Here is a 27,800-nt window from a genome sequence, read left to right as displayed (position 1 = left end):
GGCATTGCCCAAATACACAAATTGCAGACATTTGGGTTGAGAATTATTTCATCAGAAGACAAAATGAAAGACTGAATATCTTTTCATTTGATAAATATGGTATTTTAAAGGCATCAGTCTTATTTTAAAATGGAAAAAAAAATCTCAAAACAGACAAAATCCATTGCTGTGTTACTACAGCATAACTTCAGCATTTCTTGAGGGAAAGAATTTCTTGCACGAAGAGAAATTATTCCTATTCTTATAATAGTGAAGAAACTTGAGCTGTCTCTCAAGAACTAATTATTCAGAAGTTTTTTTTTTTATTAATTTAGAACTATACCAAATCAAGCTAACATATTTAAAATAACTTCTAAATAAAACAACTCAGAAAAGCCAGACTGGAGATAGCACCTGAATTCTTATGGTTCTCCAAGACAAGAACAGTGGACCTTCACTGAAGTATTTCACACCATTTGCTAGAGACAGTCAGCCTCTCTCTCCAACCTACCATGGGCAATTACATGCAACTTGTAAAAGCAAGCAGTTAAGCTTTACCAAGGAAATTATGATTGTCACAATGCAACAGAATATTAAGGCCAGTGAATAACTGAATAATTATAAATAACACAAATGTTTACTAAGGCCTGCTTTTCCAAACAGAACCAGAACAAAAGCACAACAATTCTGTAGTGTACCAAGTGTATATTTCAATTTACTGTAATGCAGTCTAACAACAAATTTGGTCATAATTTACCAGATATACATAAATGATTTAAGTAGTAAAAGAAGATTCAGTTCCAAGAGAATAAGTTCATACCTTGAAGAAAAAATCCCAACAAAACAAAAGGGGAAAAAAAAGGAAAATACATTAAGAATGTAGAGCCAGGTCCAGTTTCTAAGCATTAAGTGAGCAGTATTCTAATAAAGCAGATTTAGGTGAATTTCAGATATATATATATATTTATATATATAGACAGATCTACCAATTGTAAACTATGGTTTTAAAAGGGATAAATGGGATGGAAAAATCTTTATGCTATACTTACATATTCACAAAGCAGAACATTACTTTAACGTTTAAAATACTTTTTCATTCATATCATTTTTGCCCAACTAATTTCTACTTTGGACCCCACCAGAATTACACATTACTCGTTTCAGTCTAGAACAATGAGAATAAAATGTAATCTTCAGTGTAAAAAAAGGTACCCTGCCCTCCCCACCCTCCCCAAAAAACTATTCATGTCAGGATTACAATGATGTGGAAACTACCAATGAAACAAGTGGATGATAAAAAAAAGCATTTTAATTCCCATATAACTGTAGTTCAAACTTATCATCTCAGTTTCCATCAGCAAAAACAATGTCTTAACATTATGTTACTGTTCTATGGACAACAGTAAAGCTTGTCTCTTTAAATACATACCAACTTTGATCAGATGGAGCACCAGTAAGATTTTGTCCATCAAAGCATAATTCAAAGTTATCCACACAACTACCATAATTTAGTTACCTGACAAAACAGGAAAAAATATACTCACTTTAAAATTAAACAAAGTTGAAAAATATGGTGACCCTCAATTGTTTTTTATACAGTACTGTCACACTGGCCTAGCTATGTGTCATGACAAATGCTCTGCATATTTACTCACTGTGACATAATAGTACATCAGACTTATTGTTCCAATGATTGCCTGAATTAACTTGCCTTAGGCTAGACAACACAGAGGAGTTTAAGGTGAAGGTGTAATGCCCTCCCCTCCCTATTAAAGGGGCCTGAAATCATTGGTACAATATTACAAGCTTAGGAAAAAAAAAAGAAAGAACTACATGGCTACAAAAAATTCAAGTTTCAATGCCTCCTAGAAAATCTGAAACAAAGAGCATAAGGAGCATATCCTCCTGAAAAGTAGACAACTCAAAGAGCATTTTTTCCTTTGGACTTCTTGTTTTTCTTAAAAAAAAAAAAATTCCAGCAAATGAGCAAGTTAAATGTAGTTTGTTTATATTAAATACTAACAACAACCCACGAAGTACAAAAGAATAAAAATTACTTTGTGTTCAATGATGAAAGATGGGCACAATAGCCTAGTGTCCAATTCATATCACATAAACTAGCCAAAAAACGGACAAGTAAGAAATTATTGACCAAAAAGTTGTTTTAATATGACACTTTCTCCATTCCTTGCATTTTTATTCTGTGGGACTGAGGTATACACCAGGGAAACAAAAAAATTTTGAGAGAAGGGGGGCCTTAGAAGGGAGAAGAAACATTATTACATCAGATACCTTTTAGCATGACTGTCTCTTTTGACTAAGTGGCACAAGAGTTACCCATGCTCTGATCAGTCTATTGTTTCATTACTGGTCATTTCTTCTGCATTATCATTTTAAAACTGATGAATCAACAACAACCTTCTTTAAAAACAGACACTAAATTAATGCCATTAAAAGACTTCTCCAGTGCTTATCACCCATAGCACCTGCCAGCATAGAGCCAAAAGTTTTCAACCCAAATTTCAATACGGTGTTGGCAATATCTGTGACACATATTTAAATGATTGGCTTTCACCTATCAGATTACAGGAGAGGTAAGGTTTGTATGGCAAAGACATGCTTGTGGAAAATGAGCCACCAGCCCAAATTAGCTTCACTGACTTGCTGACAAAAGTACGAGTGGATTTGGGAAAGCTGTCTTCGTATTTCCATACCAAATTGCAAATTTCTTCATTCATGTTAACAGGTACATGAATGTGTAACATAATTACAGTTACTACTATGTCTGAATAGGACCCAAGTAGCTATAGCCTATAAATAATAAAAAATACATTTTTCTTTTGATAACTGACTGTAGATGTGAGGACTCTGTATAATTCAACCAAACGGTTGTATGCTGTACAGTCCTGTGCAAATATCATAAAAAAATTAATAATCCTTTTTTTGCTATAAGGCTTTGACCCTACATTTTCACAGCAACATAACTACCATCCAGCCTGTACCATATTTCGCAAGCCTTCAGTCCAAGAATTCAAGCAGTCAATCCGTACAGTGTCCACCTGCAGCACCCTGAAGTCTCGTGCTGTCAGTCATCTAAAGGCATACAGACTTCCCCGCCTTCATCCCATCGAGACTGCTCGTTCTGTTCTTCTACATCATCACCCAGCTCCTCATCGCCTTCTCCCACTTCATTCTCTTCGTATTCTTCATCCCTAGGGAAATCTGTGTCCTGCACCTGGTCTGCTCCCTCCTGCCCTCCAGGCTGAGATTTATCTGCACAGTCTACACAAACTCCGTAACGTCGTGATCCGTGTCTTATTCCAACGCTGGCTGCTAGCATGAAAATCTTCTTGCACACCATACACTTGTACTTTTTATCCTTTTTATGCACCTAAGGAAGAGAAATTTTAACAGCTGAATATAGGAATATCAGGTTACATTTGCATATAGTAATAGAAAACTATTAATAACAACAATAATAATTATTAATATAAAAATTCCTATTTTTAACTTTTCCATAAGATACCCAATACTATTCAGAGTAAGGAAGGATTACTGGAGATCTATTTATGTATTCCTCAACAGATATGAGCTACTGCCCACAAACAAACCACTTTGTTGGAGCTCAGCAGGTTGCCTGTTTTGTACACAGGCGAGTGTTCAGTTCACATCTCCTCAGGGTACAGAGCAAGACTCAGAAGCAATGAGAGCAGCACAAACCCTTCCACTGCACACAAGATAACTCGTTTAGAAAATTGTAGAAAATTGCTTTTTACAATTTTAAATTCTAGCAATATTAAGAACAAGCAAGTGTTATTACATTCAAGAATTCAAAGAGCAAAATTCTTCTTCCATGACTTCTCCTTCCCAACACTATTAAAATTAACATCAACTTTCTAGGTCTCTTAGGTAAGTTTTTTGGCCTGTATTTGAGTCTGTGTGTAAAATTAGAAGGCTGTTGTTGACTAACCATAAATTTTTATTTTGAATTTGAAGTCCCATTGAAAAAGTTGTAATTTTAGATAAAAGAGAAATTACCACCCAAATAAGGGGAAAAATAAATTAGGTCATGATACAAATAGTCACTTCAGCTCTGCTGTATAGTCTGTACAGCTGATACGTGTGCTTTCCTCAGCCTTTAGACTTGTTATAATACTTCACACAAGGCAGAATGTTTGAGGTTTGTTGAGTTGAAAGGGGAAGGAAGGGGGGAAAAAATCCAGAAAAAAAGTGTTCTGACTTCATCAGAGAAAGAACACTTCAGTTAAAGCACAGAACTGCTCTGAGCTCACTCCACAGCTGTTTTCACACTGTCTGACTTCATCTCCCTTCCTAGAGGAAAAAAAATCTTCAGCTACACGTCCTGGTCAAACAATGCAGGACAGAAAACTGAAGTCCCACTCTACTCTTCCTGGTAGACCAGCTAACTCCCACTGCTGCCATCTTCTCTGGTGAGCCACAAAGGAAGGAGCATGGCCATCAATGAGGCAATAATGCCCCAATTCTCTCAGCCTTTCTGCATATGAGAGATGCTCCATCCCTCCAATCATTTTCATAGTCCTCCCCTGGAGTAGCTCCAACAGCTCCATGTCCTTCCTGTTTTGGGGACCCCAGAGCTGGATGCAGTGCTCCAGGTGGGGTCTCATGAGGGGCGGAATGCCCTTCCTCACCCTGCTGGCCACACTGCTTTGGATGCAGCCCAGGATACATTTGGCTGTCTGGGATGAGAGAGCACACTGGGGGCTCACGTCCCACCTCTCACCCACCAGCACCCCCAATCCTTCCTGGCAGGGCTGTTCTCAACGTGTTCACCCAACAACCTCTACAGACACTGAGAGTTGCCCCAGCCAAGGGGCAGCACCTTGGAGAAGTGCAATTCACCCCACTCCATGTGCTAACTAACCTTTTCTAGCTATCTACAAAACAAGGGGAATTTTTAAAATCACAGCTTGGAAAAACGTTATTATTTTCTCACCACCAACATGATCTTGCTTTTATTATTGCCCTAAAACACACCTTGGATTTTATATTGTATATATTATAATGAAGTCTTAATTTCATTATAGACTAGATACAAAGTACCTACAAAATACCCAAGACAGATAAAATTTTCTCTGGATCCTCAGATAAATGAGTACTCAAATCAAATCCCGAGTTATGCAATGTGCACAGAACAGGGTAAGCTGAACTCCTGGTTGTAGTACTGGCAGAATGCAAGTCAGACAGATGTTTACTTTCTGCATCAGATATTTTTCATTCTTTCCTAATCTTAAAGCAGATACTGTATTATAACTTTGTCTAGTTGTGAAATAAACATTTCAGAACTACCTCAAGATATTGTGCAATTGCTGAATTAACAGGCTGCCCTGACAGAAAATAGTGATGCAGCATTATAGACCAAGATGTGATGTTCTACTGCAGTAAAGCTAAGCCAAAACTGCTTTTCATTATCCTCAGAATACTTATATACACTGCATCCCTTTATCACATCACTTTCAAAATAATCTTGAAATTACTGTCTTCGTTGACACTGCATTTTCCATTAAGAAAACAAGAGGCACAGTTATCCAAGAAATGTTTATCTTCATCCATTTCAGATCAAGATAAGACAATTTACATTATGTCAAATCAGAGAACAGTTTGTTCCAACTACCAAAACACCTGAAAAACCCCATAAAACCCCACTCATACATGTGCATACATATACATGAACACTTGAGATTACCTACCAAGGAATGTCTCTTTACATGCTCTCTTCGTGTAAACAGCTTCCCACAGATGTCACAACTGAAAGATCTCACTCCTGTGTGAATGAGCAAGTGTCTCTTTAGTGTTCTTCTGTATTTGGCTACATAATTACAGTGTGGACACTTCAACTTGTTCATGATTAAAGCAGAGGAATCGCCTGAAAGATAAGAAGCATCAGGGGAAAAGATGATGAAACACACAAAAAATAATTTAAATTTGTTCTGTCTGGTGCACAAAAATAAACAGGTGCTAAAACAATAAAGCAAAACACATGACCTTTCATCAGTGAAATCAGGACAATGCCTGTCTGCAGAAATCAAAAATGCCGCTAAGTTCTGCATGTACAATTCTACTAGAAAAATACCTACTTGTAACCAAGTCATTTTTACCACAGAAGTCTTAGTTCATTAACTGAAGTTAGTTAACTACAATTTACCAATATTTCATTTTCCTAGATGTCAGTTATACCAGAAAACATTTTCTTCTGCATTAGAAACCCTCTAACACTGCAGCATTTAGACAGTTGCAATCCTCTCTTCCAATATTCTATTTAGAATTACATGCAGGAACCATCTACCAAGATCTGACTTTTAAAAAAGTATAAGTAAGAATGAATTTTGACAAGAGGAGTAGGACACTACTCTTATTGACAAGAGGAGTAGGACACTAAGAGGTAGCAAAATTCTGAAATTCTCAAAAAGGAAGTTATTGGTTCAGATTTTACCTATTTTCTACTTTGATCTAACAGCAGAAAAAATAGAAAGAGCAGAAAAACCTTCTGAAGAAGCAATATCTCACTTCTTCCTTATGATGGAGGAGAACTCTTTATATAGTTTGCCCAAAGGATATATGCAAAACATGTTTAATACAGTTGCCTATTACTGTGTGAAAAAGAACACCACAGGATTCTATGGCGTGGAGAAGGCCACACAGAAATACAAAGATGACTTTGATAATAGCATACTGACTCAGCTTACTACAGGTGAGAACTTATGAACATAATCATAACCCTCTAGAAGCATCCAAAAAGCACTGGCTAAGGCTACATGATTATGTGCAAGAGTTTCTCGTGCTCACACTGGCAGGAAGAAAACATAAGTAAATGCACATTATGTGCACATGCTCACAGGCCTGTCTCTAGAGCTGCCTCCTTTGAGCTTTTAAATCCGTCCAAACATGGAAGTTACATTTTGCTATTATTCACAAGATTGTGCATTGGAGCACTCATGTGAGCTGCATGTTCACATAACGTCACCTAATGGCTTGTGTGAAGAAAAGTAAGTCTTATGCAGGCAGACATCAGGGCTGCAAGATATATGGGAATTTAATGGTTTAAGAACAGACAGACTTCCTAAGACCCAGCTTCTAATTTCTTGACTGCCAGCAAATTTCACCTTTTGATGATCACATTTCTTCTACTCTAACCCCCAAAATATTTAAAATAAACCATAAGCCACATCCCAGTAACAGCTCAGTTAAAAAGAAGAGGTAAGTATTACTATTACCCAGTACTTGATATTTTCTTTTTACTGAAGACTTTATGTATTGTAAGAAACTAGCAACTATTGTTTTAGATATGGTGGTATTTTCAGTATGTTTTCAGACAGGAAAATAATTACAGATAATTGCTTGCTTGAACTGACAGAAAAACGCTTAATTACAGCTACATGGAACTAAAAACGTTTATTGCAATGAAGTTTTTTATTTTTAACAGCAAGACATATGCTGAGATCTCCTTTTAAAACTATATTTATTTCCATATCTTCACCATCCAAGTTTTCAATTTCAAAGGCCATTTATCTGTATTTAGCTTATTAAAGGGACAGGCAGCTATCAGGTTATTAAAGGCCTCAGGTACCTTCACACTGAGTCACAATACTAGAACTGATATAAATCACATTCTGGTTTTACTCTTCCATACATTTGAATTCCTTTTCCTCCCTCCAAGGAAGTACATTATCCAGAAAGGCAAATGATATGGAAGAAGATTGATTAAATAACTTCCTAACCCTCTACCTACTCTCCATCAGACACACTTACCATTTTCCCAAGCTTCTTTTGGCCAAGATTCTGGCAGCAATCCATACTTGAAATCACTTGAAGTACCCGGTAGCAGCCCATACTTGAAGTCACTTGAAGTACCCGGCAGCAATCCGTACTTGAAGTCATTTGAAGTACCCGGCAACAGTCCATACTTGAAGTCACTTGAAGTAGCTATTAAAGACACATTCTTTCTTTAGCTTCCTGGGTTCTAATCAGTCATCAATCTAATCTGTTTAGCAATATATGTCCTTTTTAAACTGTGACAAAAACGTTTCTAACCTTAAAATAGTAATTATAGCATGTTTTCACATAGTATTCAATACTAAAACAAGAAATAACTGTATTCCTAACTTCAATGAAATGAGACCCTTGAACTACTCTCCCCAGCACCATTTCTTCTCCCCATCCTGAGAAAAGTTGAAAGCCTTTTTCCTACTGCAGGGACTTTGATGGTAAGGATATGTATTCCCTCACTACCATCATGAGGGGGCTGAAAGGTTTTCCATCAGAAAACCTTTCTCTTCAGAACTGCTTTGTGCAGTGACTTCACCTGGACTGCCAAAGTACTCTAGCTGGTACAAAACTAGGTATTTTCTACTAGAGGCATGGGGTTTTTTTACTGCCTTAAAAAATCTTCATGGTATATATATATATAGTACTTTAAATACCTTTATTTATATAAAGGATCCTACAGCTATGTCAAAATCCTTTCCTGAATAATCATCTCCATTACTCTACAACCACATCAATTCAAGAGACTGTAATTACTTGGACTATAACAGCTTAAAAGACTAGTTTGCATATTTACATTTGCTCTTAAGACAAGATCTTCTGCAGTTTATGTTGTCTTTGTATCGTTTTTTCCTCTTTAAAAAATAAAATGATTCAGAAGTGAACAATGCCTTAAAAATATCTTAGCTTGTTTACTTCCATATTTCATAACAAGTAAGAACTGCATCAGTGAACATGGAGTCACTATTACAGAGCACAGAGAACTATAAATAGTACACAATAAAGCTGCACTAAGAATTTGACAAAATCATATTTGTTGGGCAAAAGCTCTTCTGGCAATAGTGCAAATCAATGTTCCCCCCAATCCCCAAGACAGGAGTTTGTTGGAAATCATGAACTCGTAAATCCATTACTTTCCTCACGGGCAAACAGTTGTTAAATAAACAAACTGCAGTGGTAACTGGCATATTTCCTTTTATTCCTCTAGATGGTAGTTGAGTCCTCACATTGGATTCCCAATGTCACCACTGTGAAAGTCTTGAGGAGATGTATTTTCGCTTTCAAGCCTGAAACTACACATTTTAATAGCCCAAAGACTTCTTTTTATCCTTACACTGTTCATTCTAAGGATTTTTTGGGAAAGGGAATTGTCTTAGGCTAAACCAGAATTTCATGCAGCTAGCAGCAAGCTGCATATTTAAACACTTCCAACCTGCAGTTTTACTGGAAAAAAGTACAGATTACAAATCCTCACAGCATGAGACACAAAGTAGTTTCATTTACTGCTCAGGCAGCATTACCACTGGCAGCAGTGATTTGGTCTGCAACATAAGACAACAGTTCAAAAGGACATCACTCAACAAGTAGGAAGCTTATAATTCTATCTTATCCATTAGACAATGGCAAACAACAAGCAAAGCTGGATCATGACTGCCAAACTAGGCATTCCACCAGAGCTTTTAAAAAGCAGAGCTTGAGTGAATGCAGATGAGAAATAGCAGTATTTTAGTTCATCTAACTATCTATTTTGCTATAAAAGGAAGAAGAGGGAAGGGAATAAACCTCCCTCTCCCTTAAAAAACACAAAGCAGTGAGGAAAAATTTTTAAATTACTGACTCTAACTTTAATTACTGGCATAACTTCTGTTATGTCCAAAAGAGGCAAGAACTCCTTATACTAATTTGGAGTGATGGACTCCAGCAATGGCATCTCAACAGCTCAAGGAATAGAACACAGATACCCTATAGACATGCCAACTACACATTCCTTTGAGTTGAGAAGGAAGACTTCCTTCTGTAATACACACAAAAGGATTAGAGAGGAAGCAGTGTTGTGCTCTTAAGGCTAAAAGCCTCCAAATTACAGCAGGCTTCAGGATCTAGCAGAGGGAAAAAAAAACCAAACCTACTTTTATAATATTTAAAGTATTAGATCCTTTCTTTATAGATTTTTCTCCCTGTCCTAGAACTGTAGCTGAATAGTGAAAGGTCAATCAGTAATAAAATATTTTAATCACTTTTCCCTCCCTTATAGGATGAATATCTCCAAGATCAACAGACCCAAGTCTTTACTGCGCACAGATGTAATGTTATGCTGCGTACAGGCACTATTGTATAGCTTCCTTCAGAATAAGCATACACCAAAGACTGACCATAGGTAAGAGTTGGACCAAGCTGAGGACACTTTATAACACTATCACTTTGATAATTCTTCTGTATTTATGAGAATACAAACGAAATGTCACTAGGAACATTTATGTACACAGCTGATATTTAAGTCTGAGGGAACTTAGGAGCTCAAACCCCTGCATAATTCGAGATCTTAGCACAAGACTCAGCATAGCCAAATAAATTTAAGAGCTGTCATCTAGTGTAAGTAGTAGCTACTAAATCTTTCAACCTCCAGCTGGAAGAGAAGACCCAGTATAACATGAAAGAACACCAGCACAGATACCACAAGTGATAAGAGGTTGCTACACATGCTTCATGCTTCAGTATACATGACTAAGTAGATAATAATTAAACCTAATGCTTATTCTTAGAATAATTCGTTGACCTAGAAAACCTGCTTTCTAGATTAAGCACACATTTAATGTGTTCAAAACAAAACCATGCAAAAGGCATCTTTAGTATCTAACTGCTCATCCAAACAAGACAGACTTGAATTACACACAGACTGGAAGCTCAAAGTGCAATACCCTGCCTCTTCTACCTTCCCCAGCTGGATATAGATCCCACAGTCAGGTAAGCTTCCAGAATGCAACACATTTACAGACTCCTGTGGCTCAGAGTATCTTCTCCCATTTCTCCTCTCACCCAGGCTACTGCCCCCTGAAACCTGCTTGCAAAATTAGACATAGTTATCATCTGGTCACGTCAAAGCCAGATGATAGCCTCTTGATAGGAGGCTGAAAGCAACTATGGATGCAGTCATATTGGTATACTGGGGATAGGGTGCAAAGGGGGAAAGTATAGACAGGTAAGGCAGACCTCTGAGGAAAAAAAAAAAGCTAATTAGAAGCAATAATATTCTGTGTCTCCAGACTAACCACCTGATCACAACTTGCCTCTGATCTAAAGTTCCCTTTTTACACTTGAGTTGATTTCTAAGAGGTATAAGTTAATAATCCAAATGTCAATTAACCTCAAACATTTACCCATTCTTCTAGCCTGCATGGATATAAGGCTATCAGTAATCTCATCTTCAATAAAAGCCAACAACAAGCAAAGACAAAATAATAAAAAAACCCCAGAATACAAAGAAGCTGATTAACCATCAGCACTAAAACTCACACTGTGTTGATTTGACAAGAGATAGGACAGTGTGAAATAAAATAAAGTGGTTGTGTGGCTTTTAGACAACTAAAAAAAGCTACCAAAAATATTGTGAAAGGATTTTATGTTCTACTGTGTTTGCTCCCAGGAAAAAGGATAACCAGAAGATACAATGATTTTCAGTTTTGAAAGCAAGAGGTAGGCGTGCACCACCAGAAAGAGAATATGTCTAAGCCAGAAGCATCCTTAGTTTGACAAATTTCACTCTTTTTCTGATTTATATCAGGAAATATACAGATTTGGGGGCCAGAAAAGGATATATTACTGAGTAGGAGATGATATGGGAAATAATGAGAAGTTCACTGACAGAAGCCATTGAACAGGGCATTACAGAAAAGGACACACATATGGCACACTGAGGGAAAAAAACCAAAACTTTGCATTAGATACAGCTGTTTGTAGTGAACTTAACTTCTGTTTTCTTTACACACATTAGCACTGGAAACAGCGCGAAAGTAAGAGAAAAACAAATACTATTTTTCACTATATTTTTGACACTGACTGCTCATCTAATCAATTAAAAAAGACAAAGTAGACAGGATAAGCGATTAGGCCATAGCTTTCAAGGATTGCAAAGAAAGCAGTGGTAATCTACTGATACAATCTGGATTGCTATTAGAGAGCTGGATTTGTTGCTTATGTTAGGTAACATGACAGAGGAAACAGCACTGCCAAGACTGACATACTAGGAAGGTGGGGAAAAGAAAGCATCTTGAGCTCCCTTGGTTCCCAGAGTATTCCTCACATCTTTAACCTTGCCTCTTCTGAAAAGGCTTATTCTGGAAGCACATCACTCCTCAACCGCCCCTTGCAACAGAGGGCTCAGACATACTCAAGACATTTTGGCAATGCAATCTTACTCATACTCTATCTATTGCTCCAAATTGCTCTCAATTTTTACTATTTTTCATTCATGAAAATGTGGTATATTGCTGCAACTATGGAGTCAGATCTAGCATCAACTACCCCTGACAGAAGACCATTAACTGATGCCAAATATATTATGCACTTGCTTTTCCACTTGATTATCATACCTTCCCTGAAAAATTCCTTCCCAAGAAAGTGAAAGCTATTTTGCTGATCTCCTCCAACAACTACACCAGTGAAACAGAAAAAAGTAAAGAACTTTCTTCATGCAGACCATTTATTTGTGGGGCAGTTAACTGTTCTCATGGATCCTTTTTAGTAAGTCAATGCATTACACTGAGACTCAAAGGGATTTCCAGGCAGAGATGATCTGGAGACACCACAAAACCTTCTTCCCCAACCCATTGACAAAAAAAAAAAACCAGAAAAACCAAAACCAAAAAAAAAAAAAAAAAAAAAAAAAAAAAAAAAACCCAAAAAAACCCCACCAAAAAAAACCCCCAAAAACACCCACAACAAAAAAACCCCACAAAACATTGCCTGGAATTGGAATTGTAGGCTCAGGGACAGACCATACTGTGAGAATGTGTGGAGGGAATCTCCTTGTCTTTGGGATGATCCCTGGGAAAGGTAAATTGTATGAATGGGGAAGAGGTTGACCCTCAGATATTGCAGTGTTTTCAGATGACTTCTAAAAACCTTTGACACCTTCAATACTGGATTACATAGGGAATGGGGCAAATAAAGTGGTTAAAGGTCCATCAAGGAACTCAAATCTTTTAATTGGGGTACCAGCTTAAGGTCTAAAAAAAAAATACTGAGAGTTAGAGCACCATGGAAAAATATACAGTTCTTTTTTCTTTGGTAACACAGTCAGTTCAAGTGGGGTTTATGCCTACAAGAAATATACACATGTCCTGATAAGTCCATCAATCTTGATTTCTTCAAATACAAAGATACCTGCTTTACTGCAAAGCCTAATCAAGTTGTGTTATGCTCCTCCCTTGCATCATGACAAACACTGGGACCAGCACTACATTTTCTGCAAGCAGGTTTAGCTGCTGTTTGTATCCTTCTGAAAAGTAGTTGTTTCTACAGCAAGCTGAATTAATTCCTTAAGAACTCCTACAAAATCAATCAGGAACCCTCTTGTTCCACCAAGGACAGTTTTAATCCTGCCCTTGTTATCCTTTCCCTCACCCCCATCAGAGTACAGCATAATCTAGCCTGAAAATCACAGTAACAAATTACACACTTGCAGCTTCATAAAGCTACTGAGATATTGCATGCAAGTCTCCTAAAAGTCAACACAGTAGTTCCAGAAAGCATAAGCAACACTTCACAGCTGTGTTCTGAAGTCTGAGGATAGGACACTTTAAAAAAAAAAACCAAAAACACCATGCCCAGATGAAAGGCATACCCAAGAAGTGATGAAAATTGACAAAATCAGCCCATGAACAGACATTAAGCATATAATGAATTATGTTCACTGAGCTTTTATGATCTTTTGTAACACACTCTAACACTGACTGTAATGTGTTGTCTGCATGGTTATTTTCACTATGGTAAATGGTTAATTGTAGGATGAATGATGGCTGTAAACAGTAAAAGACCTTTTTAGCAGATTATCAACTAGGAGAGAAAATCCTCAGATAAGTGGTAACATTCCATGTTTAGTTAAAAAGCTACTTTAATTCATATAGCTAAATTGGAAAAGTCTTGAAAACTTAAGTAAAATATAAGTAAATGTAAGACAGTACAAGGAATTTCAAATCCATCTTAACTTTTTTAAAGCTTCTCTAAAGCTCACCAACACGATATTTTCACAGGGATGGTGTTAAACTCACTGGCAATGATGCCTCAGGTTTTAGCTTTTATATTTTTCCGATTCTGTACTGCTTTAGTGTGTAGTTCTGAGCTTCATATTAGGGGACGGTAAGCTCTCTTCACAGAGTAGGTAGACAAAACAATTCTTTCTCTAGCTGGGGACCAAGGACAAATGATCCAAGTTTCAGGCCCAGGAGCATAAACAATGGTCTACTGAAGAGAGAAAAAGAAGAAGGATGAGATTTCATAACCTAAAGCTATATCAGGACAATTAAGTCCAATATGTAAATGGACCTGAACTTATAGGAGTGTGAGACCCCGTGGCCGGTCGTCCATTTTGTGGCCATTTTGGGTTCATCTTGGGTGTAGCTATGGCTGAGGTCTTGTGCTGCTCAAGGTGTGTCCATTGAAGCTTTTAAATAAATACCTACTTTATTCTTTAACTCCATCTAGCCTCTATTCTACGCCAGCCTTCACAAGGCATGAGCAACACCGGGTGAGAGGAAGAAGCAGCTGACATATCCTTATTGGCTATGAGTAGAAAAACTCATGTTCAGCAAGGAGCAGTTTAACATATTTGCTTTACTGGAACAAGAGGGGTAGCAGATGCTTCAGAAAGCTTTTACTCTTTACTATCTAATACTTACCAACTGTACCCAACTGGAAAATTAATTTACTATAGAATTCAAGGAAGTGGCTTCAGGGATAAATTTTTGTAGTGAGAGGAGTGATCTTAAGTAGGCTTCTCTTCCACCATATCTACAGTATCATCATAAAAGCACCAGATGAAGCCAAACCTAAATCAAGGGCACAGAAACTCCCCCTGCATGTAACTGACAGTTCATAACCACTGGTGTTACCCCCAGTCAGAACATGACAAAGCATAATAGTAGAAGCTCAATGTTTCCGTTTTAGCAACCAACAGGAGAGCACACTCCTTAGCTCTGAATATAAGAATTTATTATTTATTTTTTTTCTTATAGAATTGTCTTATATCTATTCCAGATTACATTTTCTTATGGATTTTTTACCTCTCAGTGCCTATTATTTTTGGTAGTTTTTCATCCCCACAGGAAATTTAATCCAAAACTAAAAAGTTATTGTGTAACCTGCAGGTTACTCTACAACTCATTCTTGACATTCTTCCAACTCTGCACTCCTCCCTCTTCCACCTTTTCTTTGGCATAGAGGGAGCAGTTAAAAGAAGAGTGTTGAAGAGTGGAATCTACCAGCAAAGCAAAGAAAAAGAGCCACAAGTAGAAGAGAAAATACCAAAGGCTGAAGAACGGACTACAGGTGAAAAGTAAGTTATACCGAGCCCTGCTTCAGTCACTCTTCTTGTTTCAAACAATATGCATTCAAGAACTTAGTAAAAGTGAAGATATTATTACAAAAATATTAGATATGGCTTCCAAAAGAATTCTGACACTGACAGAAAATGTAATTATGTACTTAGGAACATATATGGTGTGTTCTGAAAATACCAAGGAGAATCACTAGTTGACTAGTATTTTAGAACTCAGTAAATGAAATAAACTTTCCCCTGTGGTCACAGAGCTTTCAATGGTTTTGGACTGACACCACAACACATATTCAGTATGCTCTGTCTCCAATACTGTTCTTTTCATCAAAATGCTACACGAATGTATTTTGTAATTTAATTCTTTAGCATAACAAGTTACTGGAAACATTGGTGCTTCTGTCAAAAAAAACCAAAAAACCAACCAGCCAACCAAAAAAACCCACAAACAAACAAAACCAACAAAAAACAGGGACTAAACATACTGCACTGCCCATGCCCTCCATTATTTCTAAGACATCTTCACAGCACACATACAAAATTCCACAGAATCCAAACAACTATTTATATCTGTTGTTGGTGCCATTATACAGTAGACATAGTCTCTGCACTTCCATCAGTAGAAGACACTGAATATTTACCCCTTATAAATCCTCAACAGAAATCACATGCTAAATTGTGTCAGAAATTTTGTATTTGTGCAGCTAATACACACATCCTCCTCAGCTCTTGCTTCAGACCTTCTGCTGTCCTTTTTCATGGCACTGCAACTAGAGCAAGTAGTGTAGCCCTGCACAGGCAGAACTGTCAGGTGGGTGCTGAGGACCCAACATCCACCCCTCCCTGCAGCTAAAGGTGCTTCACTTGGGCTAGATCTAACCTGGTGCTGTGGACCTGAGGCATATTAGCAACTGTCATGCTCCTGAAACAGCTTCTATCCTCAGCTCAGCCAGAAGGAATCCTGTGCAGTCGAACAAAGCTTAGCCAGTAAGAGAAGTACAGGAAATTCACTTCACAAGCACAACTCCCAAGTAAAGCTAAAGCAGACCTAAGCAGAGTTCAGAGATGAAGACCAGAGATAAGTAACAAGCATTTGCAGAAGTGCTCCTCAGCACAGCTGCTTCTCCAGACCTGCTCTGTTGTGTCACACAACTCACTAAGCACATGAAGGTTTCTTGTACTGGAGAAACACATCCCCAGTCCCATCCCACACTGCTCTGCACTGGCACGGGTCACCACAGTACTCAGACACTGCTGGCACCACACAGCATGACCATGGGTCTCCATGTGCCCCCCGGGGACCACTGCTCGTCCATGGGCAGGAGCAGAGCAGGGCCCCTGGAGGAGACATCCACAGTTCCTTGATGTCTGAAGCAGGCATACATTTTAAACTGCTTTAGAAACAAGAGACATCTATAGAACTTTGTTCCAGCTGTGTCTCAAATTCACCCCTAACTTGGCTTCTAAATTGCAGTAAGTTTTCAAAACTATTAATTCACCAAAAAGTGAGGCAGGCAAATGACAGTATTTCAAATCCATACATTAACTCTTCATACAGCATAATTTAAAAAAAAACCAAAAGTTATGTAGTCAGGTACTGCAGTCAATACTTTAATTTTCAAATGCCATAATTGACATTAAGCAATATTTACCTGCTTCTTCTTTAATAAATGACAAATCTTCTTCTGGATATGGGACTGATGGTTGCAACACTGAGCAATCTTCAGAGTTCTCTTCAGTATTAGGTGGTATATTATAAATAAATCTCTTTGCAGTTTGGTTTTTCCTTCTTGCTTTTCCAGGTTCTTGAACTGATTGTCCCTGTGCACCCATGTCATTCCACACGAAAACTTTTCCCTCACCTTGAGATTCATTTTCAGCCATTTCAGGTGAGCTGTCCTGGACCCAACTGCAGTCATTCATTTGGTAGCTTTCCATTTGGCCCTCATCAATAGGGTAAGTATCATTCTCAGTTTTTATGCTACTTGCCAAGTTGGTGAGGTTTCGTGTTGCCCAGAAGCTGGCAACTTTTTGATCCCTTGGAGATAAACCATCCCTACTAACAGATCTTCTATTGTAATCCACTACAACAGTCTCTGGAGCTTCTGATTTTATACTTATGTTTAAGGCATCTTTAATGAAGTTGCGGCAGGACTGGACAACCTCCGTCATCTGAAGGTAGCTGGCCACCGACATCACTTCAATGGCGTTTTGGCTCGTAAGCACGAGGTTCCCAGAATACAAGAAGTCCAAGATGACAGAAAAACCTTGAACAGCAACAACGTCTAAATAGGTAACAGTGGTTTGGTTACGGCTTTCTTTGTTTGTAAAGCAATACAGAGTCTTAAAGAAGCGGCTGCCTGCAACCAGGATGTTCTTGTGAGCTCTGAAGACCCTCCCACTCACCACAATATTAACATCACAAAGAATGCCTTTCTTCCTTTGCTCGTTGAGCTCTTGCAGGAGCTGATAGCAGTAAGAGTTCTCATTTGGCCTGCTGTTAAAATCACAGTATCCTTCATTATTCAGTTCTGATGGTAACTCTGTCTCCTGCAATTAAAAAAACCGCACAAACATAATTAGCTCTTAATAAATGCTCTCCTTAGTTCTTCAACACAATAAAAAGGATATGAAATAAACTAAAGAAGATTATTTTAATCAAACTATTTTTTTGTTATTTATGTTCTTGGTCACAAAGGCAGACAGGAATATATAAATAACAAGATATTTCTGAAAACTAAAAATCATGCTCTCATTCTGCACGTTCCACCCCCAAGTTTAAAACAAACAGAGCTAGATTTGCCTTGAGGGCAAAGGAAGGGAAATTTCAGCCAAAAGTAAGGAAACATATCCCTTGTTCTTCCCCAGAAATCTCCACTTAAACAATTAAGCAGAATCTGGTTAAGTGATTCAACATTTTCTTCATGCTGAGATATGAATAGACACAGATTAGGCCTGTATGTCCCAATCTGCCTTGAATGTTTTAAAGAAAACAAACTGCTAAAGTAGATATAACAGCAAATGTATTTCTTAATACGGTTATACAAACTAAGTATTTATCCTTTGTTTTTTAACTGCAGCAGGTTTAGGATTAAACAGTGTATCACATGACAAGCACACAAAATACTGCAGATGACAAAAAACTCCCGACTTAAGCTTCCATTACAATACTTGCCTCAGACTCTCTTGAAATAAGCCTCCCAAACTTTCCAGTGGCAACACTGGCACAATACTTATTACACACACACAACCTTTTTAAGATGTGATCTCAAACACGGCTTCAAAATTTTGCTAAAACCTGATATTTACACAAAATCCAACACCAAGACACAATTCATTATTAAAGATGAGGACAGGGAGAGATCAAGAGATCTGAACTGGATTTTAGAGCACATAGAAGACTTCTAACTCATGTTTAGATAAAGATGATTCAGAGATGCTACAAAGCAGCAGCTAGGAGAAAGCAGAAAACACAGACTGGCATATTTGAGACCATACTTATATGGGTTGACATATGCTGCCATCAAGAGCAGCAACAATGACAGTCTGTTTCATACTCTATCTCCAAGATTCTCTCTTCTTTCCTAGCAAACAAGCAAAGCCCAAAACTGGATAGTTCCAAGCCAAATCATTATTTTCTTCTCTCAGCTGCTACAACACCTAACTGATTAGGGAACTAGAGGTGGTGTTAAAGCTCATCTGCCTCAACATTACAGGTCAAAATCAGTATTAAGAAGGAAATGTTAGCACCATCATGAGCCCATAGGCTATGCTAGATCTAAAACACACATGGTAGGAAAGTACTACTCTTAATTTGGGACTAAGGCAGAAACCAGCTACATATATTTTAAAAGCCAATTTCCACCCCATAGACCTTAGTGGATTTAATCAGTACTCATCTCAATTTATAATCCCAGTGTGGATCACTGGAATGACAACTGAGGCTGTAACTACATCTAAAACAGTGTTTACATACATAAGCAGCAAATAAGGCCTGGTATAACCAAAACAGAAACTGTGCCATTTCAGCATCTCCTGCAGAGAAATTTCAGTTTGCTGTCACATTCAAGTTGCTTCTGAATTTCTACTCTTCTCAGAAAAACACTTCATTAAAGAGGAAGCAATAAAAGCAATTGGGATTTTATGCAAAAACAAACAGCAGATCTTTGCCCACCTCATCTTAATTTTTTTCCTGTACTTTATGACACACCCCAAGTACTACCTTGGATCAAGGCTGTGAAACAGTTTGCTCCAGGTGTGGGACAGCTAAGGCTGTCACTCCAAGCTCTCAGCAGATTTTGGTTCTGGACTAGTTTCCTGTCACTTTAGCAATGGAGCACTGCACAGTTTCAAAACACCAATTACACTGACACTGGATCAGATTAAGATGAAAATGACAGTACCCTGAAGTGTTGTCATGCTTGTCAATCACCAGTGACTTGCACCTCACACAGTAAATGTTAGGTAGATGCTATGATAGCTGTCAATTTCATTCTCTGAGAATACATTAAACACCTGCAGGAGTTCTTTTCTTTTGACAAACGTCTGATTAAATAACAGAGAGAGAGAGTACATTTTAACTAAGCAAGTATAAGTACCCAATCAAGCTGGGACAAAAAAACCAAATTGATATTTACAATGTGGGGTTTTTCTTTCCTGAGAACAGGACAAGCCAGCATGGTGAAGAGCAGCTGCAGATCACAAATGTGCTACAGAAATACAAGACTGAAATCTTCATTGTGACAAGACCAGAAGGTTGAGTGGAAAAATGAGATATTATGCAACCTGTGTCCAAGCTATTAGGGGTGTGTGTTGGAGAAAGAAATCAGTCAGTATTATAGCTTTACAGAAGTGGGTGCATAAACATTTCTAAAACAACTGCAGTACTAAAACCAACTGGTTTACTGCTGGTATGGTAAAACAGCTAACCCTAGTGCCACAACTCAAATGAAGTCCTGACATCTGAGCAGTTATCAAGTCTATGTACATCAAGTATGACAAGTAGAACTGATATTTATTATGAGCAAAATTAACAAAAAATATTACTATGAGAGATTTAGACACAGATACAGAAAAAATACAATACAGTTCAATGGGAGGCAAGATGTAGAAAATAATTACAGGAAAAAGTGTATTTTCAAACTTCTGTAACTTACATGACACATCATCATATGGGTTCTGTTTTTTCTAATGAGAACAACAAATTAATGATATTTGCTTAGATGTCAACTATATTTTCAGAATACAGACCCCATATTCTCATCAACTAAGTTACCCCAACACCAAACCACCTCCTCCTTTAATAAACACTAGTAAGGAATAAAAGATAAAAATCAGCACAACTTCATTTCAATTTATGGCATCTTCAGTGCTCTAAGTCAAAAACATCTCTCTGTGGGTGAGATTAAGAAGTGCTCTAACAGAACAGAGACTGCTTAAGGAAACTAATATTGTGCTCAGTTTCAAAAGAATACACACAAAGATAAATTACTATGTTATATGTATAATTCATTAATTAAACTTGCCCAAAAGCTAACAGGAGCAGAAACAGATGATCAAAAATTGCTACTAGAAGTTTAGTTTGTTTAGTTTTCTTTTTCCTACTGTTCCATCAGCATACTCTGTCCCTGGAAGAAAGGACAGTGAGGGCAGGAAGAATTAAGAAAAACCCAAACCAACCTAACCACAGATCACATCTCAGCTACATGTCTATGAAAAGTAATTATGCCACATTTTTTATTTCCTTCCCCACTACCACATCTTGCTCTACAGCAGTTCCCTGTGCCCCCAAATTAACTCTTACTCTGGTAAATGTATCTTCTAAACTATCAGTAGCTTCTTAACCACAGGCAGAGGAAAATGATCTCAAAACATGGTCCCATCAGTTGCACACGATGCTCCACTGTCACAGTACACACACAGCACCACTTGCAGACAACTCAGCAATTTCAAATTATTTCATTAATTGCCTAATATCAAACTGAGTAGTTGGAGGTTTGATGAAAACACTAAATAAAAACACACTAAGTAATAGTGTTTACTCTAAGCTTGACTTCCTCCTCAACTTTTTCACTCTGCTAAGAGAAGTCAAGAAGTGAACTTAGAACACTGTAATGTAACTCTAACATCTGAAGCATGACTTCCATTCATCACTGCTCACATAATGCAAACAATTCCAGTTCACATGGAAAAAATAACACATCAAAGGCCTTCCTCCTTTTGGAGAGCTTCTGCTTTAAACCAACATGCCTGTTAGACTGGAGAAAGCTTTTCTGGCAGTATTTCCAAGGTTTAGCTTTAAATTATGTTCAGAAAGAAAATGTTTTAAGAAGATGGTTTGAGGAGAGGAATCCCCAGCAGCCAATAAATCTGCATCTTATGGACCCAAATTCATCAAAGAATTAAAATATTTTGCCATGATTTCCCACTAAGCATCCATTTCTTAAGATTCTTACAACACAATAGTCTGTTCACTACAAAAACAAAGGTAGTTTCAAGATGATGACAAATTTCCTTAAGCTTTAATGTGAAGAAAAATTATTTTAAAAACTAGAATAGAAAAAGATTCAAGAATTTGGTCTTAGAAAGAAGCATTGGTTGACAGCTCAATATCCTTGAATTACAGCAGCTGCAACCACTTGTGATGTATTTTGGCATTCCAAATTAAATGTATCCCAAAAATAAACTAAAATCATCACTCATTTCTTCACGAGTGTAATATCCAACAGACCTATAAAAATTTCCACTGCTTTACTGTCTTAACACCTACAATTTCCTTTCTGCTCTTGAGTGGTGGCACTATGCCATACGTTTATTAGCAGCTGCTAAACATGCCCTGCAGTTGAGGCTTGTCAAGTCCATAATACATGTGTGCTGTCTCTAACACAAAGGCTGAAAGATCTCTCCCAAGTTTCATTAAATCTAAACGGCTTTGCTGCCTCATTATGTATGTTGGAAGTATGGTCAGGGTACAAATTACCTACTTTTGTTCCAAGTATCTGGTATCATGGCATTTAGAAAAAAAATGGGGCTATTGTTTTGGTATTAATTTAAACATATGTATCAAAAGAAATTCAAGTGCCATTAAGACTATGAAAGGATACGGAAATTAAACATAGAAGAGAAGGAAAACAGAGATTCTTAATCAGGTTTTTGATAAAGCAACTGTAACGTGAAAGTGCGCCACAAAGAAAACTACACTGACTCCCGGAAAACTGCAACTCCTTCCCTTGTGAGAAGTTTTTAACTGAAATGTAACTGCAGAAGGATGCACAAAGCACTGTTTTCCACTCAAAAAAAATCTCTTTACAGCTACCTTTGTCCCAACCTTATCTTTTGTACAGCACAGAAGAACCACTGACTCATCTATCCTACTGTTTCATTTATTATCACAGTTAGTACAAATATTTTTTCTTAAACTATCAGTGGTATAAAAGCAGAGATTCATTCTTACAAATATTCCCATGGCAATGAAAGGTCTTCAAATAAACACTTCCAATCATCAAATACATACTTACATTAACTCGTAGGTTACTGCAATAACAAGCCAATATTCTGTCCTCCCTTCCACCCTCTCAGTATTTAACAGTTTTACAACAGAGTCAGGTAAGGGGACAGAAAGAAAAAACAAAGTTATCTGAGTAGAGAAAAAATGCTTGGAATAGCTTTTATTTAAATACAGCTAAAACAGACTAAGAGAAGCTTCCAAGCGTAGCAGGGATTAACAGCATCTACTAACACAGGAGGCTACAGAGCGACAGCACATACTTCTACAAAGTAATCATTCACAACTCAAAGTTAGAAACTAGGCAACAAGACGGTAAGGAACACGCTGCAATAGCATTATGCAAAACTGGAACACTTTCAATGATATGAAGAAGTAAAAGAAACTAAGAATATAAGTCTCTTAATTAGAAACAACTAATTGAAAGCAAGTCTGGCTAAAACAGTGCAGAGTGAGTAGCAAACCCCAGAAGACTGAAGAAAACTGATAAGATGACCTACTACCGCATAATATCTGTAACAGTAGCTGCTATAAAACTACACTCGCTGAAAAGGTAGTATTAATCATCTTGGAGGTGAATGTTGCATTTGTAAATTCAAAAATAATATTTTGGATAACTGGTATTTGTGCACCATAAGGTTTCCCTTATCGTTCACCTAATGTTTTATAAATCATCCTGTAATCCTGATATCCTGCCCCAACATTTGACTAGCAGCTCTTGTCCAAGGTACCCTGAGCTCCTTAAGAGTGCTCAAGCAATAACCTCAATCTAACTACCGCATTACATTTCAGACTCCAAATAAAGCTACCCAGCCAAGGTGGGTGTTTTAATTAAAAGGGAATTCTAAATGCAGAAAAACGGAGTGACTAATCAATTAATTCCGACTACCAGCCTAACAATTCAAGGACTAGTCTAACCTGAAGCAACACTTAGTTAATGCCCGCAGGCAAGTTTAACGCCAGCGAAGCGATCGAGCGAACTTTTAGCAGCGCAGGCATCCCTAGGAGAAAAGGCTGCAGAAGGCTGCGGATTCAACACAAGTATTCTGTAGGGGCTTTTCATCCACGTATATTCTAGGGCAAGCCCTCCCTCATTCGTGAAAGCAGCCAAGAAACACAGCGATTTGAAGTTCAGCGGGGAACGTGAAGAGTTTCACTACTCCTACAGCGTTAGAGGAGCGCTGGCATAGTAACACGGCTTTCAGGAAACCACATGTTTATCTCAAACACACACCAAGCGATTGCAGACTTCTTGCTCAGCAACGCAATCCAAGGCAACGCAATCGGGAAAAAAAAAGATTTCAGCGCGAAGAACTTAAATACACGGAGTTATCCGATTAGTGCATCGGGGCCACGCCGCTAAGCAGGCAGAGCGATTCCAGTTTCACGCCGCCGAGTCCCCATTTCACAAGCGGTCGCTGGCCGGACACTGCCCTCCCTCCGCCCGTACCGCAGGAGGAAGTTGTAACGAGCGTATTTAAATCAGTGCTCTGACACTGGGATTCGTACGCAACTTTTTCCCACATCGCCGGTTTATCTTCAAGAGATAAACAGACGAACTAATGAAAGCGGCACCCGCCAGGGCCGGACGGGTAACGGGAACGGAATACAGCCACAAACAACAGCTCGTGCTGTGTTTGTGTGCCTGCCCACATCCAGCGGGAGAGCCACCCCAAATCCCAGAGGGGGCTCGGCCCCCGCTCCGAACGCGGCGAGCGAGAGCAACGCGGCGCGGCTAGCCCGCCGGGCAACAACCACCACGAGCAGCCATTAGGGAAGTTCACACACGTGAGCACAGGAAAACCTCACCTATGCAAAGGGGAGGCCGGGATTGCCCCTCCCTCCCTCCTTCCCCGCCGCCCCCTCCCCGTCCCGTGCCGTACCTGCTCGGCGCTGCCGGGCTCGTTGAGGCGATGCTCGGCGGAGAGGTGGTGCCGCAGGAGCAGGGTGCGCTTGTAGTTGCGGGTGCCCTTGCAGAGCTCGTCGTGCCCCCCGGGCAGGGGCGCGCCGGACATGATCACCTCGGGGGGCGCAGCAGCGGCGACGGCCGCGGTGCACCAGGCGCACGACATGAGGCCGGTCTCTTGGCAGTAGTAGAGCCACGGGAACTCCTTGAGCCAGGAGCCCTGGAAGGAGATGTGCAGCTTTTGCAGCAGGGACTTGGGCCTGGCCAGCGGGAAGTGCCGGATGCTCTCCCCCTCGCCGCTGCCCTCCGCCTCGTCCCCGCCGTCGCCCCCCGACCGCCGGCTGCTGCTGCAGCTGCCGCCCTCGGCGCCGCTGCCGTCGCCCAGGCTGCCCCCTTCGCCGTCCTCCTCGTCGTCGCTGCTGTCACTCAGCGAACCCCCGTCCTGGACCAGCTCCTTGCCCTCCAGGAGCCCCTCGGTCTCCAGTCCCTCCGCGCCCTCCAGCTCCATCTCCTCGTCCGCCCCCCGCCCATTGAAGTGCTTCCGCGGCCAGGCCGCGGCCTCGCAGCCATTGTTGGTGGCGGGGTGGGCGGCCAGAAGCCCCCCGCCGCCGCGGAAGGCCAGAGTCCGGCGGTTCCTCTCGGCGAACATGGGGCCAGCGGCGGCGGGGGGCGACGCCGCGTCCTGGGGCAGCAGCAGCTCCTTCTCCTCGGCGGCGGTGGCCTCCAGCTCCTCGGCCTCCAGCCCCTCCAGCTCCGCCTCCTCGTCCGCCCCGCGCCCGTTCAGCGCCTCGGGGTCCTGCCGCTCCCAGGCCTCGGCCCCCGCCGCCGAGGCGGCCGCCGCGGAGGTGACGAGGCCGCCGCCGCGGAACGCGAGGGTCCGCCGGTTTATCTCCGCGAACATGGCGGGCGCGCCCCGCGCCCCCCGCCCGGCCGAGCGCTCCGTCCGCCGCGGGAACGGGGCGGGGGAAGGAGGCGCCCGGCTGCCGTGCGGGGGCGGCGGCCGAGAGAAGCGAAGTCCGGCCGCTCGCTCCCCGCTCCCCCGGGTCCGGCCTGGATCGCGGCGGGCGCGGGGCTGCCCACAATGGATCCCGCTCGATCGCTCGGCGGCGGCGGCGCTTCCGTCCCGACAGGCCCCGGATCGGGTCGGGTGGCAAATGAACAACGGGCTGCCCACAATGCACCGCGGCCGCCGCCCGCCGCCGCCGCAGGGGAGGGGAGGGGGGGGCGCGAGCGGGGGCGGGCAGGAGGGAGGGGGGCCGGCGGGGGCGGGCGCGCGCTGCGGCCGCGCCGCGTCACGCGCCGCCCGCCCCGCCCCGCCCCGCCCCGCCCAGTGTGGGGCGGGGGGGATGAGGGGGCCGGGGTCAGCCCCTCCGTCCCTCCTTTCCTTCCCCCCGCAGATCTGCCCGCGCCGGGGGCCGCAGCCCGACCCCTCGGCTGCCGGAAGCAGGAGGGAAGGGGGGACACCGCGGGTCCCGAGGGGCGAGCGGCAGCGGCCGAGCCTACGTGGGGCCCCGGAGCGGCGGGACCGTTATAGGCGCGCGGGGCGGCGCGAGCGCCTCCCGCACGTGCCGGCGGGGCGGGTCCCTGCGCCCCGCGTGAGGCGCGAGGCGAGGCGCGCGCGTACCGGCGCGGGGCGGGAGCGGCCGGGGGCACCACGGGCACCGGCGGCACCACCACGGGCACCACGGGCCGGTGCTGCGCCCTGGCCCCGGCGGGCTGCGCGCATCGTGGGACGGGAAAGGCTGGGAGGCGCCACTGTGGGTCATCGGGGCCAAAATCCCCGCTCAGGCAGGGTCAGCCTAGAGTACGTGGCTCGGGATTGCTTCCAGGCGGCTCCTGAATAACGGCGAGACTCCGCCATCTCTGGGCAACCTGCTCGCTGCGCCACTTGCTCACTTCTGCCCCATGCCCACTGTGGGGGAAACGGAAAAGGAAAAGCGAGAAAACTCGTAGGTCAAGGTGCAGAATAGCTCAGTACGTGGAAAAATGAGAGAAGAAAACCAGAACAAGTGCTCAGGCAGTCACTCTCTACGCCCCAGGGCTATGCCAGTTCCCAAGAAAAAGGTGGCTAATTTCCCTCTCTGCCCAGGAGCAGGATGTTGTTACACAGCATGGAGCACTGCTGTCCTTGCTTCAGTGGTGTCACCTGCTCCTCTATTTGGCACCTCCAGTCTGTTCACTGTGGCAACAGAGTAAGAAACAGAAGAGGCCTCGGTGCCGATGTGGCTCAGCAATCACGGCCCATCCAGCCACTATGAAGAACCTTTAATCAGGTCCAGTAGTACAGATAGCAAAATATCTAGTCAGGTCCAGTACTACAGATAGCAAAATATCAGAGAGAGGGAGGATGATGGGCTCTTCCAGCTGAAGAAGTGCGGTGTTGATGGTGTCATGTATATATTCAGTAGTAAAACACCACAACCCCCTGTATGTTGGCCTGGAAATAGGCAGGGGTCTGGAACAGCTGGCCTTAAGCTTTTAAGAAGACTTAACAAGAATACTATAAAAAAATCTATACACAAGAATGATTTCCTCATTCTATATAATTGCTTGTGAAAAGGAGATATTTGGTAGAAAATTAAATTATATTCTGGGAAAATATTTCTAAAATTCTCAGGGGAGAGGAAAGGAGAGTCAGTTGTGGAGAAACAGAGTAACTATAAAAGGCAGTATCAGATTTCTGCGAGAGGAGCAAAAATGGTCTAAGTCTAAGCAAAGTGTCAGATGAATGATGGGAATAAAAGAATTTTTAAATTTGCCGTGCCTCGCTGGGGCGCAGGGTGAGGGTAATGATACAGGTCTGGGTCCATTGAAGCCAAGGGTTCCCATGATACAGCCTCTATACGACACAAACCAGACCTGTACTTCATAAAGTTTTAGGTTTTGTGACGTATCCATAATTTGGCATTCCTGTGACTTGATTCTCACCTGTCAGCATTGTCAGCTAATTCAGCCCTTACCTGCATTAGAATTTCTTACCCATTTTATATTGTTTTAAAGAAATATTTTGTGGTGTAGAGTCTTTCTCACTATATGTTTAAATCAGCACAGATGGCAGT

At 41.1% G+C, this 27,800-nt stretch overlaps 1 protein-coding gene across 2 annotated transcripts; it reads right to left on the bottom strand.

The window, feature by feature from the left end:
* Nucleotides 1-664: 664 nt before the first annotated feature.
* Nucleotides 665-25,929, bottom strand: ZBTB10 (zinc finger and BTB domain containing 10). 2 transcript variants are annotated; one of them, XM_030970981.1, is made up of 5 exons: nt 24,719-25,929; nt 16,984-17,881; nt 7,768-7,941; nt 5,709-5,884; nt 665-3,370 (listed from the first exon to the last, which is right to left on the bottom strand). In XM_030970981.1, exons 1-5 carry the CDS (start codon nt 25,640-25,642, stop codon nt 3,065-3,067), a joined length of 2,478 nt encoding a protein of 825 aa, XP_030826841.1. In that variant the 5' UTR covers nt 25,643-25,929; the 3' UTR covers nt 665-3,064. The 2 variants fall into 2 exon arrangements, with proteins under 2 accessions (XP_030826841.1, XP_030826842.1); XM_030970982.1 differs by lacking the exon at nt 7,768-7,941.
* Nucleotides 25,930-27,800: the final 1,871 nt, after the last annotated feature.

This window comes from Camarhynchus parvulus, chromosome 2, assembly GCF_901933205.1.
Source record: "Camarhynchus parvulus chromosome 2, STF_HiC, whole genome shotgun sequence".
NCBI lineage: Eukaryota > Metazoa > Chordata > Aves > Passeriformes > Thraupidae > Camarhynchus > Camarhynchus parvulus.
The sequence above is the reverse complement of the archived record's forward strand: the minus strand, read 5'-3'. Positions and strand labels throughout refer to the sequence as shown.